Below are 17,594 nucleotides of genomic sequence, written 5' to 3'. Positions count from 1 at the left end.
AAGAGCTGGGGGTGATTGGGCTAGGGAAGAGAAGATGTAGAAGCAGCCTTCAAGTGTTTGCAGACTTTTCTGTCTGGTCCAAGAGAGTAGAACCAGGACCAGCGTAAGGAGGTAGATTCGGCTTGAGGTCAGGAAAACCTTCCTAATGAACTAAATGGGATGCCTCGCAAGGTAGTGAGCTCCCCATCACCAGAGGTCTTCAAGCAAAAGTTGGATGACATCACTTGTCTAGGATGGTATTGGAGGGGATTCCTATCTGGGCACAAGTTGGAGGACCGGTGGCCTTTGAGGTTTGTTTTTTAGGTCTGAGATTCTGTGACTAGGTGAACTCTGAGGGTCCTTGTCTATTTGGAGTACCTTCTACGTATCCAGGTCTGTGCTAGGCCCTCATAGCAGGCCTGGGCCCCCTAGGTGGCCGGTGCTGTGTCAACACGTCCGTTCGGGACCAGACTCAGTTGACTCACCTGTCAAATAAGTCCAGACTCGTGTACTGCATGTGTCCCCTCTGAGGGGCCTTCTGGAGCCAGCGGCTCATTATGCTCAGTGCTAACTGTGCTCAGGCTGATTCATGGAGGAGAGGCCTGCTGATAGCGAACGGATGAGGCACCTCTCGGCCCAGCCTGCGCTTGGAGATGGATGCAGAGCTGGGGAGGTGGCCGATTCCTTCTGTGCTGCCAGAGGGACGCAGGCCAGGGGTTGCTGGGGCTGGCTGAGAGGGCCACCTGTCGGCGAGCTCCCGAGGCATCTTTACTAAGCAGTGGGGAGAAGACTCACGCTCTGGGGCCCCACAGGGAGTGAGAGAAAGCTGCGTGTCAGGAGAGCTGCTGCTGACTAGCTGTGTGATCTTGGCAAGGGACTTCACCTCTCTGGGCCTCTGTAAAATGAGGGGCTGGACTTGGCACATCCTTTCCAGTGAGAAACCTCTGATCCTAGGATCAAGTTCATCCCACTTTGACATCTCAGCCTCAGTTTCCCCCTTGTAAAAGGGGAAAAATAATGCCCTTACTGCTTACATAGAAAGGGCTCTTAGAACAGGGAATGTCAGGGCTGGGAGAGATCTTAGAACAGAGAACATCAGGTCTGGGAAGGGCCTTTATAGCCTAAAATGTCAGAGCTGAGAGGGGTCTTAGAACAGGGAATGTCAGGGATGGGAGGGAGCTTAGAACAGGGAATGTCAGGGCTCTGAGGGAGCTTAGAACAGGGAATGTCAGAGCTGGGAGGGCCCTTAGAACAAAGAACATCAGGTCTGGGAAGGGCCTTTATAGCCTAAAATGTCAGAGCTGAGAGTGGTCTTAGAACAGAGAATGTCAGGTCTGGGAAGGCCTTTATTGCCTAAAATGTCAGAGCTGAGAGTGGTCTTAGAACAGGGAATGTCAGGGATGAGAGGGGCCTTAGAACAGGGAACGTCAAAGGAGCAGGAGTCTGTGACCCACTGGCCTAATAAAGATAGCTCTGGAGTCAGACAGCAGAAGACCCCTCAAAATCCCCAGCAGACAGCCAAGGACACAGAAAACTAGGCCTTCCCATCCAATCCCAGAAGCCTTAGGGCTCCTTCCTCTTGGGTAGCCCAGAAAAGAATTTGCCAGACCCTCACCTACTCGCCATCATGGGGGGCTGTGGTGAGGAAGGCATTTTGAAAAATCATTCAATTTCAGGGCCAGGGAAGGCCTCCTGTCCCCAGATCACTCCCCTGACTGCTGGGGATGTACCAGCCCCTGTTTATTGTCTAATTGGAGATCAATGTAAAGGAAAAGCCTGCATGACAGGCATCACACCCAGGGAGGTCATACTTGCTGAAAATAAAAGTCTCTTAAGACTGGGGCTAAGGGTAGGAAGGACAAACAAGGGTTTGTCCATATGACTCAGGATGACCCGTGCTCTCTCTCTCTGGTGAGGCTTCCTCTCAGGTCTCAGGGATCTGAGGGGGGCAGGGAGTGGGCTCAGTCACCTGGGAGGGGCAGGAGCCTAGCTTGGAGGTCCCAGGCTGGGCAACCAGATTCCCTCCATGAGACAAGAATTTAAACTCTTCAGGGAGAATTCTTCATATCTCCCCTGTGGGAAGTTTATCTGCCTTTCAAGGACAATGCAGTCATGGTTTCTATTTCCTCTTTTGGCCTTAATGAATGCTGAAGTTACAGTCTCTGTTTCAAGGCCCCTCCCAGCTCTGACTTTCCATGTTCTAAGGACTCTCCCAGCCCTGACCTTCCGTGTTCTAAGGCTCCTCCCAGGCCTGACCTCCCTGTTCTAAAGCCCCTTCCAGCCCTGTCATCCCCTGTCCTAAGGCCCCTCCCAGCCCTGCCATCCCCTGTTCTAAGGCCCCTCTCAGCCCTGCCATCCCCTGTTCCCCTCCCAGCCCTGACATTTCCTGTCCTGAGGCCCCTCCCAGCCCTGGCATCCCCTGTTTTAAGGCCCCTCCAAGCTCTGCCATTCTCTGCTCTAGGGCTCCTCTGGGCCCTCCTCTCCCTCTCCGGTCCTGGCTGGGCACCAGCAGGACCTCCCTAAGCCTCCTTGCACACCTCCCTGCTCTCTGGTGCTCCCTGCAGCAGGCTCCCCCAATGGTGCGGGGCCTCTCTGGCCCTGTCCTTGGCCCTCCCCATGCCCCCCGACCCCTAGATGGGGGGGCAGCCTCTCCTCGGTTACCTGGCCAGATGATGGCTTCCAGCAGGGTGACCCGTCTGGCCAGGAGCTCCAGCTGAGCCTGCTGCTGCTGTAGGAAGGTTTGTAAGCTAATGGCCTAATGGGAGATCGAGAAGAGCAGAGAGTGCGAATTCATCCTCGCTCTCTGGCCTCCGCGGGGGACAAGGGCGGGGGAGGGAGGTGGGGAGGCCCCGGACACCTGGGACGTCCTCTGCTGGGGTGGGTGGGCACCGGCAGCTGGCAGCGCGGGTAAGTGTGGCTTTGGCAGAGAGTCAGTCCTGTCTCTGCCACTAGGCATGCAACCCTGGTGACATCCCTACCCTGATCTGAGCCTCATCTTCCCCAGCTGTAAAAGAGGGATACGAATCCCTGCCCTAGCCACCTGGTGTGAATGCCACAATGGCAAACCGTGGGATGGATGACTCCTCGCATTTGACACTATCCAGGCCCCTGTGCGAATGGGAGCGTGATGGATGGGGCCCCTCCAAGGAAAGGTGCTGTGTTTAGTGTCTGCCTAAGGCTAGAGGAGATTCTGGGTGGGGGGATAAGTCCAAGGCCCATCAAGGCACCAGAAGGCCACAGAGATGAACTATGTACCCCATGGGCCCGTGGAGGCCCTCCAAGGCAGGTATTCAGTCTAGTGTCCCATGGGGCAGGGGCTTTGAAAGAAGGAATCTGGGATATGACACGCCTCCACTGATGCCCATGCCGCAGGGCCTGCCCGCTCCCTGAGCCCCCATGGTAACAGATAGAACATTTCCCTTGGAAGGGTGCAGCCTCAGACATTCACTGTGAAGCCCTGGGCAAGTGATTTCACCCTCCTGAGCCTTGTCTGAAAAATGGCGACCCAGACCCCCACAACATCTGGAAAACACTTGACTGATTTGAGAGTTCTATACAGGTGAAACTGTTACCATCCTGTTGGGGCCAGCAAGATCTCCTGCCATCTCCCAGCCCACTGGCCCTTTTTCAGGGCTGGGCTCTATGATCCAACAGTGTGGCTCTATCAGTTACCATCCACAGGGCCCCGCAGCTCCGGGCTCTGACTCTATCACCCACAGGCTCTGGCTCTATTACTAATAAAAACTTTGACTAGTGGATTCTGCTTCTGTCATCCACAAAGCTCCATGGCTGCAGGATCTGGCTCTATCACATATAAAATTCTAGAGTAGCAAGCTCTGCTTCTGTCACCCACAAAGCTCTGCGACTCCAGGATCTGGCTCTATCATTTATGAATTTCTAGAGTAGCGGGTTCCAGTTCTGTCATCCACAAAACCCTCTTGCTGTCATCCACAAAACAGCTCCAGGATCTGGCTCTATCACCCACAAAGCCCTGCAGCTCCAGGATCTGGCTCTATCACTTATAAAATTCTAGAGTAATGGGCTCTGCTTCTGTCATACACAAAGCCTTGTGGCTCCAGGATCTGGCTCTATCACTTATAAAAAATCAAGAGTAGTGGGCTCCAGGTCTATCATCCACAAAGTCCTACAGCTCCAGGATCTGGCTCTATCACTTATAAAATTCTAGAGTAATGGGTTCCAGTTCTGTCATCCACAAAACCCTCTTGTCATCCACAAAACAGCTCCAGGATCTGGCTCTATCACCTACAAAGCCCTGCAGCTCCAGGATCTGGCTCTATCACCCACAAAGCCCTGCAGCTCCAGGATCTGGCTCTATCACTTATAAAAAAAATCAAGAGTAGTGGGCTCCAGTTCTGTCACCCACAAAGCCCTGCAGCTCCAGGATCTGGCTCTATCACTTATGAAATTCTAGAGTAGTGGGGCTCTGTTTCTGTCATACACAAAGCCTTGTGGCTCCAGGATCTAGTTCTATTACTTATAAAATTGTAGGGTACTGGACTTCAGGTCTGTCACTCACAGAGCCCTGCAGCTCCAGGATCTGGCTCTATCACTCAGAAGAACCTGGAGTTGTGGGCTCTGGATCCATCACCCACAAAGCACCAGGCTTTGGTCCTATGAACTCCACAGACCTAGTGCCCTGGGATCTGGCCCTGTTATCTTTGAGGAGCTTCAGTCCTGCCCAACAGATACAGGGGCTGGGGTGAGGGTCCTTGCCCCGTAGCAGGGGAGGAAGACCTCTGACGTGGGGAGGGGCCCCATGCCCCAGGATGCCACCTGGTCCAGTCACACACGTCATGGGCAGGCTCCCCTGGCTGCCCGATCACCTCCCCTCAGCCACGTGCTGGGCCCTTGGGCTGGGCTCCGAGCCCCCCCTGGCCTCTGCCAGCTGTGCGCCTGTGACAGAGGCCAGGGGAGCCCGGGCACCCCTCTCTCCCTCCGTGTGTCCTGCACTGAGCAGGCTGTTACCAGCCTGTCTGTCTCTACTCACCATAGAGCCCAATCATTGTTTCCAAGATTAAAACCCTTTCTGCTAAAATCTTCAAAGCCTCGCGTAGTTGGTGCAAACCCTCCCCCTGTGGAGGAAAGAGACAGATACAGCCGTGAAGGGGGTCCCCAGGCTGGGGGAGGGGTTGGCTCCATTCCAGTCTAAGGACAGATTGGAAATGGGGGAGGGGGGAAGAGACTGGCAAAGCCCGGCCTGACCCCACTCCATCCAAGGCCATGCATTCCAGGCAGGTTCCCTCAGCGTTCTGCCACAGCCCAGGGACTGATGCACAGAAGGGTGGGCAGAGGACCTGGGGCAGGGTGTGGGAGGGGGCACAGAGGACAAGCAGACCTGGTGAGCCCCCCCAAATCACACACAGATATTCTAATGGGGGTGCTTTGAAGCTGATCCTGAGCTCTACCCCAGACCCATTTGTATTGAGGATGCATTGGCAAAGACTTGCAAGGGATGTCAGGTGGAAAGAGGGGTTAACCTTGTCCTTTGAGGCCCGGGGCGGGGGACAGAACCAGGAGCAGTGCAGGGGAGGGGGAAAAGAGGCAGATTCAGCCTGGATGGCTGGGAAAATTCCCAATGATCAAGGAGAGCTGTCCCAAAGCAGGACAGACCTTGAATCCAACCCCTTCATTCTACAGAGGGGGAAACTGAGGCACAGCAAAGCTTCCTCCGCTTCTGCCACAGGTACACAGCTGAAATTCTCCCGGGCTGGAGTGACTTGTCCAAAGTCACACGGTGAGGATTATAGGGACAAAGATTAGAGCTGGAAAGGGCCTCTGTTTCCTTATCTGTGAAATGGGGATGGAGGTTTGGACCAGATGGCCCAGTAGGTCCCTTTCAGCTCTATATGGATGAAACTATGATTTTACAGGTGAGGAAACTGAGGCTGAGACAAGTGACCTGCCTATGGTCACACAGGTGACAAGCGAGAGAACAGGGATTTGAACCAGATCCTCTGGCTCTAGAGCTAGAGCTCTTTCTACTACTTTGCTGGGGCTGGGTGTGCTGGTGGAGAAGCAAGCATTTATTAAGCACTATTGTGTGCCAGGTACCATGCTAAGTGCTTTACAATTATCTCAGGCCTCCAGGGCAGTTCTTCAATGATCGAACCCTTTGTGTGGCCCTGGGCAAGTCACATCTCCCTCCCTGGGCCTCAGTTTCCTGCTTTGTAAAATGAAGGGGCAGGACTGGGCTGGTCTGTAAGGCCCCTTCCGGTTGGACTCTGACAGGTCTACAGCTCTGTGTAGGGCTGGCCAAAGGCCACCAGGTGTCGCCGTTGGGCAGAAGGCCTTTTACGCAGATCTTCCCTAATGGCGAGGTGCCAGGTGTGTCTACAGGTCTTACTCCACTGGACTTCAGCTCTTGGGTCCTGATGGCTGCATCATTCTGGGAAGAAGGACCATCCTCCCTGGCTCCCGAGGCAGCCCCTCCCTCCTTTCCTTAGGATGTGTCCTGGGGAAGACCTGAGTGGGAATCCTGTCTCAGAAAGCTGTGTGACCCTGGACCAGTCACTTCCCTCTCTGAGCCTTAGATTTCTCATCTGTAACATGACTCGGTTGGATGCCTTTTAGCTCTAAATCTCTGCAGCTGGGTCTTGAGTGACTGTCCCCAGAAGGGTCTGGGGTCCAGAGAGTCCCTAGGGTCCCTACAGTGCTTGGGACAAATCACACCTCCCTCATTTGTTTGGCCCTCCCTCATTTATTTCAGGGTGACGTATGGCACAGGGGAGGCCAGGAGTCAGACGGCTTCCCCAAAGGGCAGTTTCAGCGGCGCTGGGGATGGGGAATTCATTTTAAGGCCTTCCTTCGCCTCAGCTGTGGTTGGGGAGATGGCAGAGCTGGCCCCCTAGCAAGGTTGAGCAGGTGGTACCGAATGGCGGTGGGCTGAAATCAAAGGGGCGCACTCAGGTCAAGTTAATCAAAGCGTCCAAGTGATGGATCTCCTTATGAATTCAGGTCTTCATCCTCAATGTCCCACCTCTAATCTACTACTTGTTCTAGTTGCCTTCCAGGGCTGACATGCTAGACTGGGAGTCGGGGTACCTGGTTTGGAGTCCCTGATCTACTTCTTACTAGCTGTGTGACCCTGAGCAAGTCCCCTCCCTTCCCTAAGCCTCAGTTTCTTCCCCTATGAAATGGGTATAATAATCTTCAAACTACCTTATGGGGTCATTTTGGGGAGAGTGATTTGTAAACCTCAAAGCACCAGAGATGGGATTCTTCTTCCTCACAGGACCCCTCCCCACAGACCTCCATGCACCCCTGTCATGCCTCCCCCTTCCATCAGCCTTCCTGGGGAGCAGCAGGCTGGGCACAGGCAGGGGTACAAAGGGCATGCGGGCAGGTAGACAGGCATGAGCCAGGGTCCCTGGTACCTATCAGGCAAGTTGGGGAGGGGGTGACTGGGGGATGAAAGTGGGTGGGGATGTAATTGGGAAGAGGAGAGAGGGCCATGTGTGGGGAGTGTAGTACAGCAGACAGATCGCAGCTTGGTAATGCAATTAATTTGCTGAGTGACCTGGGACAATTTGCTTCCCCTCTCTGGGCCTCTGTGACCTCATCTGTAAACTAGAGATAGTCATTCCTTCCTGTCCCCTCTCACAACTGCAAAGAAGACCAAAAGATATGACGGAGATGTATAATAACTATTATTATCGAGGCAGTGTTGCCTATTGGAGAGAGTGGGCTTCAGGGTCAGGAAGACCTGAGTTCAATTCCTGCTGAAGACATTTACTAGCTGTGTGACCATGGGTAGGTCACCTTAACATTTCTCAGTCACCTCATCTATAAAATCAGGGGACTAGTCTAGAATTCAGTGCTTCTTAAACTGTGGGCTGCAAGTGGAAAAAGTTCAAGATGGCTTAGACTCTAGATATCCTCTTAGGTCCCTTCTAGGTCTAAAACCATGATCTTAGAATGTTAATGGGAATTGTTAATCTTATAGTACCATATGATAAGAGAATAATAATACTTAGAGACAGCATGGAGTATTAGAGAGCTCTCTAGCCTCGAAGGCAGGAAGCCCTGGGTTCCAGGTTTACCTCTGTTCCATACTGGCTATATGACCCTAGCTAAGTAACTGAACTTCTCAGGGTTTCAAGTTACTCTTAAGATACAAGTTGCTGAGTAGGTGCTAACTTGTATCAGTGGAGGGTTTTCTATACTGATGAAATTTGTAGCTTTGGTTCAAAAAAATAACACTATGAGTAATAAATACAGGAGAAAATGCATGTTGCCTGGGTGCAGGCCTACCTGAGGGTTAGAGGCACAGGAAATGCTGGGAGCACCATACATCATAGGGGAAGCTGGGGTGGACAATGCCCAAGGAATGGGAGATTTTGGGGGTGGGAAGAAGGCAGCAGAGAGGCCTAGCTAGATACCTGTGTCTGCTGTGGGAGTCACAGGTGTCAGAAGGGTACAGAAAGCAAGGTCCTGGGGTCACCCCCATTCCCAGGGAAGCCTAAGAGATAGCAGGGACCTCCCAGAGGGGATGGAGGTATGGGGAGTTGAGCAGATGGAGGGGGTGGCGTGCAGGACTGGAGTTGGGGAAGGAGCCCATTCCCACAGCTGTATCAATCCCTGATCCCCACCACCAGGAATAGAGAAAGGTGCCCTGGTATTGCCTGATTCCCTCTCTGGGAGTGGAGGAGGCAGAAGAGGCCCCTCTGGGGTAATCCCTACTCCCCACCCCCATTCCAAGCCATTTCCTGGATGGTCTTCAGGTTCCCTTTCCACCACTGGTCAGAGTGCTGTGTATTTGTGTGCATGTGTATGTATCTATCTGTGTGTGTGCATATGTGCATGTGTGTGTGCGTCTGCTCACTAGTGTGTTGCTGGGTCCTGCTCCCCTTTTTACTGTGTCTCCTGAATGGAAAATACTTCCTATTTCCTGTGTGCAGGAGTGAGTGAGGGTTTCCAGCCGTCCCTTTTATCTAGTAGAGAGAACACAGGTTTGGGAGTCTGAAGTCCTGAGTTCTAATCCTTCCTCTAACACTTACTATCTGTGTGACCTGGGGCAAGTCACTTCTCTCTGTACCTCAGTTTCCTCCTGAGTAAAATAAGGAGATTGGACTCAGTGGGCTTCTGAGGACCCTGGTAGCCCTGGGGTCCTTTGATCCCTGTAAATCTTGGAAAGGATAGAGCATTTGCTCTGAGATGGAGGAAGAGGGGTAGAGATGAGGGAGTGAGGACTGTCTCCTGTCCTTTATCTTAGCTCTGCCACTGACTGCTGGGCTGACCCTGGGCAAGTCCTTTCCCACTCTGGGCCCCAGCTTCCCTCTCTGTGAGATGATGGGCTGGGTCTATCTGGTCTCCTGCTTCATCTGGCAGATGAGGAAACTGAGGCCAGAGGCCAGGGAAGGGACCTGCCCAAGGTAACCCAGTCAGGGGCTGAACCAGGAATCAGATTGAGAGCCTCTATTTCCCAGTCCAGCATTTTTTCCCAGGCTGGCTCCCAGTGAATCTAGGCGCCCCCCCCCCCCAATCCATCCTCAATAGCTCTCATTCTGTCCTTTGCTTTTTATCCCACGGTGGGCCCTCGTTACCACCTGCCTGCACTGTCAGAACGGTCCCTGGCCAGGTCTTGTGGCCTTTCCTATTTCCCCTTTCCATCCATCCTCCAGACCTCTGCCTTCTCAGGAAGAATATCAGCTAAGCTTTAGAGAGCGCTTTATGCTTCTCCTGTGCTCAAACATCTCTGGTAGCTCCCTACTGCTGCTGAGCCAAGTGTCATACCCCCTGCCTGGCAGGTTCTTCCCAGGCTTGTCTCAGCTTAACTGCCTTCCCTGTATTCTGTGATCTATGCCAAGGCAGACAAAGCTTTTTCCCCAGGACATAGTGCTTCTTAGCTTCTCTGACTCTAATCCAGCCCAGTCTTATCCAATCCAAGAAGCAACCCAGTAACACTTGCCTCTCTGCCGTTTCTCCATGTCTAGACTCTGGGCGTTTTCTTTAGCTGTGCCCCACGCCTGGAATGCCCTCCCTCCTCATCTCTGCCTCCCAGCTTAGATTCTACTTTCTATAGGAAGCCTTTCCAGAGCTCTCTGAATTCTAGAGTGTTCCCTCCGGTAATAATTTCCAGTTTATTCTGTCTCTGTCTGTGTGTCCCTGATTGTCTGCATGTGATCTTCCCCACTGGACTGTGAGCTCCTTGAGGGCAGGAAATGCTTTTGCCTTTCTTTGTATCCCCAGCACTTGCTCAGCACAGTGCCTGGCACATAGTAGGAGCTTACTACCCCTGTTCTTGGGCAAGTGATCTCCCCTCTCTGTCTGTATAATGAGAGGGTGGCTCGAGATGGCCTCTGAGGTCCTGACCCCATGACCCTTCCTGGGTGACCCTGGCCAAGGCAAGCCTTGGTTTCCTCCTCTGTAAAATGGGGGGTTGGACTTTGGGGTCCTTTGCTGTTCTAGGTTTTGAACCCTATCAAGTGTGTGTTGATTGATGGATGGATCGGGGAACCCCAATGTACTGGCCTGAGGCACTTCCCCCAGAGCCGGGGGGTGCCCATGCCCGGCTGGATAGCTATGGGCCCTTCTCCATGGCACCTCTAATGAACTCGGCTCGTATGATGGATGGGAATTTTTTGTGGTTGGGTCTTGTTTCCTCATCAGACTGTGGGCAGGGCCTGTGTCTTATCGAAAGGCCGTTATCTCTTGGTATCCCGATGAGGGGCTCTGCACTAGGTATGTGCTGGGTCTGTGTTTCTTGACTGACTCATTGACTGATTGAACGAATGAACGGTGTAGTCTGGCTTTGGGCCTGCTTAGGGTGAGAGGCCTGCTGCCCAGCTCTGTCCTTCATTTGGGTCTGAAGGGTTTAGGGGGGTGGGAGGGGAGGGAGAGAGATAGAGGCAGAGACAGAGAGCAATGACCTGCCAGGTCCCAATCCTATGTGCATCCCCTCCCCCGTGACACATACACACTTTGGGACCCTCCTCTCACTGACCCCCGGGCACAGGGACTTAGACCTGGGCTTGTCTATGGGACCCTCGGAGCCAGGCCCCTCTGTGATGGCCTAGGCCCCACAGCAGTCCCCTCTCCTTCTTCCCCCTTCCTGGGGTAGGGGCGGGGGCCTTCTGACTCACTTAGAGTCTAGGGGCAGGGGGTGGGGGGTGGGATGGACAGGCATTATCTTCCCTGTGGGCCCAGTGGGGAGAGGGGTTGGGGGAGAGATGCCCAGGAGCCCTCCTAACCAAGGCTGGGGACCAATCTTACCCAATGGCCCTTCTCTCCGGGGTCACCTTTGGGGCCTGGTTCACCCTGAAACAAGAGACAGACAGACAGAAGTGAACTCTCTGAGGCCCAATAAAAGAGGTCCTCCTAGGTCTGGGGCATCACGGCCCTTTCCCAGGGGACCTGGGGGGAGAGAGGGAAGGACGGGGACAGCTGGGGACAGGGCTAGGCTCACCAGAGAACCTGTCGCTTGGGGCTACTCAGCCCATGGGTCCATTGTGGGGAGAAGTGCCTGGGACTGACTCTGAGAAGGCCAATCAGCAGGTGAAGGGAGGTAGAGGAAGAGGTAGAGGGAGCTTCACTTACCCGTTCTCCTGCTAGACCTCTGGGGCCCGGCTCCCCCTGGTAGCCCTGTGCAAAAGGACAAGATGGGAAGAGTTAGGGCACTGAGGGACAGCAGGGTGGGGCTGTCACTGGGCTGGGCGGGGGAGGCCCGGCCCCATTCAGGGACATCCTTAGCTCCTTCTCCCAGGTACCCAGAGGGCAGCCCTAAATCTGAGCATTTTCGCTAGCCCCCCTGGAGGAGTCAGGAGGATGGGGGGGCCTTCAGGAAGTTCTCACGCTACCCCTGGAAATACCCAGGCTTATCCAGAAGCAGCTCTGGAACAGTGGAAACAGCAGAGTCTGCAGCAAAGGACCTGGGTTTGAATTCCAGCTGTCACTTACTAAGGTGCAACATCCTTGGCAAATAGCTTTCCCTCTCTGAGCCTCAGTTTCCACCTCTGTAAAATGAGGGCAGGGGGCTAAATTACCTCTAACTTCCCTTCCAACTCTATGACCTGGCTCAAACCTCAGTTCTGCCACTTACTAAGTTAGGTACCTTGGGCAGGTCACAAATTTCTGGGCCTCTGTTTCCCACTTTGTAAAATGAAGGGGGATGGGCAGGATGACCCTAAAGGCATTTGAAGTCTGCCCAGGGCAGAGGACAGTGGTACTCTGCTCTGTTACACATTAGCTGCTGTTATTATTATTATTATTATTATTATTATTACTATTATTATCATCATCATCTCCCTAGCCTTCTGCCGCCTAAAATGTCCTCAGTTTTTGGCTGTCATATCACATGTTAAATTTGCAGTCCCCCCCCACCCCCACCCCAATCCCATAGTCCTCCGGCCCGGGCAGTGCTGGGTGGCCTCCTATAGCAGGTCCAGGTACTCACTCGCTCACCCTTCTCCCCCGGCAGGCCATTGGTTCCATCAGCTCCAGGTGGGCCTGGTGAACCCTGAACGATGAGAGGAGGCATTAGAGGCTAGGCAGCCTCCCTGTCCTTCCAGCTCCCTGCCTTCCCCAGGGGATGAGGGACTCAGGAGGCATAGCTGGGGCCGGGGCTCAAGAGAAGGGTCTCTGATGGGTTTGGAGAGAGCGCTCACTGACTGAGCAAGGGGTCTGTTGGAGGAACATGGGTAGGGTAGGCAGGAGCAGAGCCCTCAGGATTCGGCAAATTCCCAGAAGAGCGGAACTTCATGTTTATTACAGTCTAACTCAATAAGCATTCATTGAGCGCCCACTGTGTGTTAGGCACTAGAGATACAAAGTATATCCCTGACCTTTAGGAATGGGAGGGGGGAGATACAATATATAAACAGATAAATACATACATGATGATTTACTCACCTTGTGGCCAGGTGTGCCTGGAATGCCCACTGGGCCTGGAGGACCTGGGGGACCTGGAAGGAGAGAAGAGGGGACCCCTTACTGTGTCAGATAAGCTCCCATCTCTGGACTGGACCAAGTCCAAGAGAGGGGTGACTACACCGTCCTTGATGTCCCTCCTGGATGGCCGAGTTACTCCCCTTGTCTGCGTGCCCCCCTGTTTTCTCATCTGTCCTTCCAGCCTCACCAGGGGCCCAGGACCCTCCCATCCCCACCCTCAGGAGATCAGCCCCACCCAGCTTTCTCAGCTCTGGGACCCGACTTACCCAGGGGCCCCATGGGGCCTGGTGGGCCCGCAGGCCCCTGGATCCCAAGGCCCCCAGTTTCAGTGAAGGTGTTGGAGAGTAGTGGATCTCCTGGAGGGAGAGAGGAGGTGAGGAATGCCAGGGTCCACTGGCATCCTGGCTGCTATCAGGGGGCTTCAAAGGAAGAGGACAGTGACAATGGGGTAGCATTGGGCAGGGACTACAACCTTCCTGCTCAGCCTTCAGGGTCCACTCTCAAGCCTCACCTCCTTGAGGCTTGGCACTCCAGCCTTTCCTTCTCTCTCTTCCCCAGTGGAATGTAAGCTCTTCGAGGGCAGGGTGGTACGGAGGAACTTTTTGGGACTGGATTGCCAGCTCAGTGGGGGTCAATGGTGCAACATGGCGGCCAAAAAGTGCATGACATTGTGGGCTGCAATAGCAGCACCAGGCTGGGGAGTAAGGTCTGCCCTGGGCAGCTGTTCTGGGGGACATATTTTTTATTCAGAAGAGGGGGACTAGAATGGGAGAAGGGGAAGAATGGAGACCATGCCATGAGAGAGTTGGTTAAAGGAACTAGAGACAGTTGTTGTAGAGTAGAGAAGACAGGGGGAGGAGATCAGCCCTGTCTTCAAAGGTGTGAAGGGCTGTCAGGCAGATCACAGAATCTCAGAGTTGGGTTCCCTTTCTCTCACAAGTTCTGAGGAGGAAGGGACTTCAGATGTCATCCAGAGCCCACCAAGAATCCTTTCTACAAGGGCTCCAACCACTAGTCTTCGAGCTTCTATTTGAAACCTCCAGAGAGGGGCAACATACCACGAAAACCTGTTCCCCAGAGGGTCAACGCTAAGCACTAAGAAGTTTTCTCTTGTGTCAGGTCCAAATTTGCCTTTCTGTAACTCTCTCTCATCGCTTCCAGTGTGGCCTTCTGTGGTCAAGCAGAACATAGCTGATCTCTCTTTCATATAACAGATCTAATACACAGACAGGCAACATAACTCTTCTGTTGTAAGGGTGGGGTTGAAACCACTCCATTTTAGTTCCAGAATCTTAACTCAGTAAGAACAAGTCTTATCAGAGTAAGTGCAAAAAGTCTTTGAAAGCCATTGGTGAAGTGAAATGCTAACAGACAGACAGAAAGGTCTTTTCCAACTGGCTGGGGGATTTGTTGTACCCCTGGCTCATAAATAAAACCATCCGGTTATCTAGAGTGGGGATGGAGCAAGCGGCTTTCCAACACACTTCTGAGAAGCCAAGAGAAGACTGAACTATGGGAGAGAACGGGGACATCAAGGAGGGTCAATGGCGGTATAAGCATTGGTGATCAGAAGACAATAGCTTGGGGGGCGTCCCAATAAAAGGTTGGCTCTTTCCTCAACTTTCCTTCCTGGTACTTGCCCATCTACTGCCACTATTATACAATACATTGTTATTTACTAATAAATTAATTAAAAAGTTAATACTATTGTTTATATAATTTATATATTCATACAAATACTTACATAAATCATATACTGTATAATATATAAAAGGAATAATTATATTTGTATAAACATTTATATAATCATTATAATATATAATCATTATTAATAAATTAATTGAAACATTAATGATATTATGTAAATATATAGCAACCCTAACCCTAATGTTTACAGTAAACTGAGTTTCATCTGAACCACAAAGAGGACAGTGGCTGCTATTCAGTCATTTGGGTTGTATCTAACTCTTTGTGACCCTGTTTGGAGTTTTTTTGGCCAAGATATTGGAGTGGTTTGCCATTTCCTTCTCCAGTTCATTTTACAGATGAGGAAACTGAGGTAAACAAAGGTTAAGTGCCTAGGATCACACAGCTAATAAGCGTCTGAAGCCAGATTTGGACTCAGGAAGATGAGCCTTTCTGACTATAGGCCCAGCATTCTAGAGATAGATATAAAAGTAAAGTTAGACAGAAAGCCCAACCTTTGCCTAGATGTTAGGAATTTTTCTAACGGGGGACAACTCAGAGCAATTATGACTGAACTCATAATTTTTCCACTACAGTAATCTCTCTAAAGGTGAAGAAGGAATCATGTGGACCTTATGGGGCCACTTATTGTCCCAGGGCTTTAAGGAAGCTAATCATTATAACAAGGCATCACAAAATTTCTTCTCCTCCATCCCCACTCTCAGGCTCGAACCTTCTCTCCTTCAGGCCAAATAAACTAATTTCCTTCAAGTGCTCCTCATACAACATGAGTTCATGGCCCTTCCCCATCCTGGCTGCCTTCCTTTGGGCACCCCAACTCATTGACATCCTTCATAAACTGCGGTGTCCAGAATTGGACACAATACTCCATATATGATCTGACTAGGACAGAGAAAGGTGGGACTATTACTTTCCTGTTCCTGGAAGCTCTACCCTCTTAATATAGTTAAAAATTCCATTTTTGGCTGCTTTACTCTACTACCAACTCATATTGAACTTGTAGTCCACTGGAACCCCCAGGTCTTTTTCAGACAAACTGCTATGTACCATATCTTCCCCCATGCCCCTTGCTTTTATGCTTGCAATGTTGATTTTCTGAACCCAAGTGTAAGACTTCACATTTCTTTAAATTTAATATTTGATTCTACACCATGTTCTAGACTGTTAATAACATCTTGAATCTTAACTATTATCTGTTGTGTTAGCTATACCTTCCAGTCTTGTGTCTCCTGAAAATTTTGTAAGCCTGCCATCTTTCCAACTCACAGATAAAAATGTTAAATAGCCCTGGGTGACCCATGGCCCTCAACTAGAGTCTCCTTTCAAAGTGACATGGAACCAGCCATTAGTGACTTCTCCATGAGTCCAACCATTCAACCAATTCCAAATCCACATAATAGTGTTATCTTCTAATCCCCTCTCGCCATCTTATCTGCAAGAAGAGCATGAAAGTTTCTTAAAGCTTTGCCAAAATTTAAGTAAATGCCATCTAATTTACAGAATTCTCTTGATCTCTCAGTCTAGTAATCCTGTCCAAAAAAGAAATGGGGGTTAGTGTGGCATAATAATACCTAGCATCTATACAGAGTGCTTTACATGTTATCTCAGCGGATCCTCACATCAACCCTGGGAGGTAGGTGCTATTATTATTCCCATTTTGCAGATGAGGAAACTGAGGCAAACAGAAGCTAAGCAATTTGCCCAGGGTCACACATCTAGTAAGTGTCTGAGGCAGGATTTGAACTCAGGATGCCTAGGCATGACCTGTTTCCATAAAGCTTTGCTGGTTCTTTGTAATCAATGTTTCCTTTTCCTATTGGTCACTAACCATCTCTTTAATAACACACTGGAGAATTTTGCCAAGAATTGAAGTCAAGTTCACTGACCTAGAGTTTTCAGACCCCTTTCTCTTTTTTAAAATAAGATCATCCGGGCAGCTAGGGGGCGCAGCAGATAGAGCACAGGCCCTGAAGTCAGGAGGACCTGAGTTCAAATCCAGCCTCAGACCAAACTTAACACTTACTAGCTGTGTGACCCTGGGCAAGTCGCTTAACCCCAATTGCCTAAAAAAAAAAAAAAGGTCATCTATCATTAGCTCCAAGAGTGTGACCTTGGTCAAGGTATTCCCCCACTCTGGGCCTCAGTTTCCCCTTCTGTTGAATGAGGGGGTTGGACCAAATATTGCCTAATTCCGTCCCAGATTGAAATCTTACAATTCTGCCACACGTGCCCTGAGCTGGGTTGGCCTAAAGCATTAGTGGAGCGGGCGGCCACCTTGTAAAGATCACGAGGATGGCGATGATAGGAAGAAGAGCCATCTGACATTTCCATTGACACTTGAGGGTGTGCTACGTCTCATTGATGTCTCATTGCTCTGGAGCTGGAGTTACAGGACCTGGTGAACCCTTCGCCTCTCCGGGCCTCGGTTTCCCTATCTACAAAATGAAGGGGCAGGTGGAGATGACCTCCGAGGCCCCTCTCCAAATCTGTGATCCCATGCCATGTTACAGCATCCTGAGGCATGGTCTGCGCTTCACCAGGGGTCAGGCCTAAATCTATGGCTATAGTTATTACACCTCATTTTGCTGATGAGTAAACTGAGGCTTGAAGAATTTTAAGTGACTGGCCTAATATGTATCTAATAAGGGCCAGAGGTAGGATTTGAACCTAGGCCTTCCTGACCCTAAGTCCAGCACTCTGGCATAAAGCCTCGAGGCAGACTCCCCTTTCTCTATGATGTCACAGTGCCTGAAATTCCATTATTAGAGAGTTATTCCTTAGGAGTTGCATGCTAAAATACAAATGCCTCTTAGGGAGGGGGCACCTTAAGCCCCTTATAACCAACTACCTGCGAGCCAGACAGGGCCTTGGTTGGTGTGTTCTGGGACAGAGACAGCAGCCAGGAGAGATTACACAAGGTTGTAGATTTAGAGCGGTAGGAGACCTTAGACATCATTGAATTCAGTCCTCCTCATTTTACAGGTGAGGAAACTCAGGCCCAG

General features: G+C 51.3%; 1 protein-coding gene across 3 annotated transcripts in view; it reads right to left on the bottom strand.

Annotated features, from left to right (window-relative positions):
- EMID1 (EMI domain containing 1) overlaps positions 1-17,594 on the bottom strand; it is a 62,402-nt gene that overhangs the window by 2,879 nt on the left and 41,929 nt on the right. Inside the window, exons 10-16 of one of the 3 annotated variants that reach the window (XM_020996473.1) lie at positions 13,152-13,241; positions 12,847-12,899; positions 12,392-12,454; positions 11,536-11,580; positions 11,212-11,256; positions 4,988-5,072; positions 2,647-2,734 (exon numbers count right to left, since the gene is read on the bottom strand). In XM_020996473.1, coding sequence (XP_020852132.1) covers positions 2,727-2,734; positions 4,988-5,072; positions 11,212-11,256; positions 11,536-11,580; positions 12,392-12,454; positions 12,847-12,899; positions 13,152-13,241 — 389 coding nt within the window. In that variant the 3' untranslated portion in view covers positions 2,647-2,726. Of the gene's footprint in view, positions 1-2,640; positions 2,735-4,987; positions 5,073-11,211; positions 11,257-11,535; positions 11,581-12,391; positions 12,455-12,846; positions 12,900-13,151; positions 13,242-17,594 lie in introns of those variants that run through there. The other 2 variants (XM_020996471.2, XM_020996470.2) reach the window with 2 other exon arrangements.

This window comes from Phascolarctos cinereus, unplaced genomic scaffold (assembly GCF_003287225.1).
Source record: "Phascolarctos cinereus isolate Bilbo 61053 unplaced genomic scaffold, phaCin_HiC Scaffold_4;HRSCAF=312, whole genome shotgun sequence".
NCBI lineage: Eukaryota > Metazoa > Chordata > Mammalia > Diprotodontia > Phascolarctidae > Phascolarctos > Phascolarctos cinereus.
The sequence above is the reverse complement of the archived record's forward strand: the minus strand, read 5'-3'. Positions and strand labels throughout refer to the sequence as shown.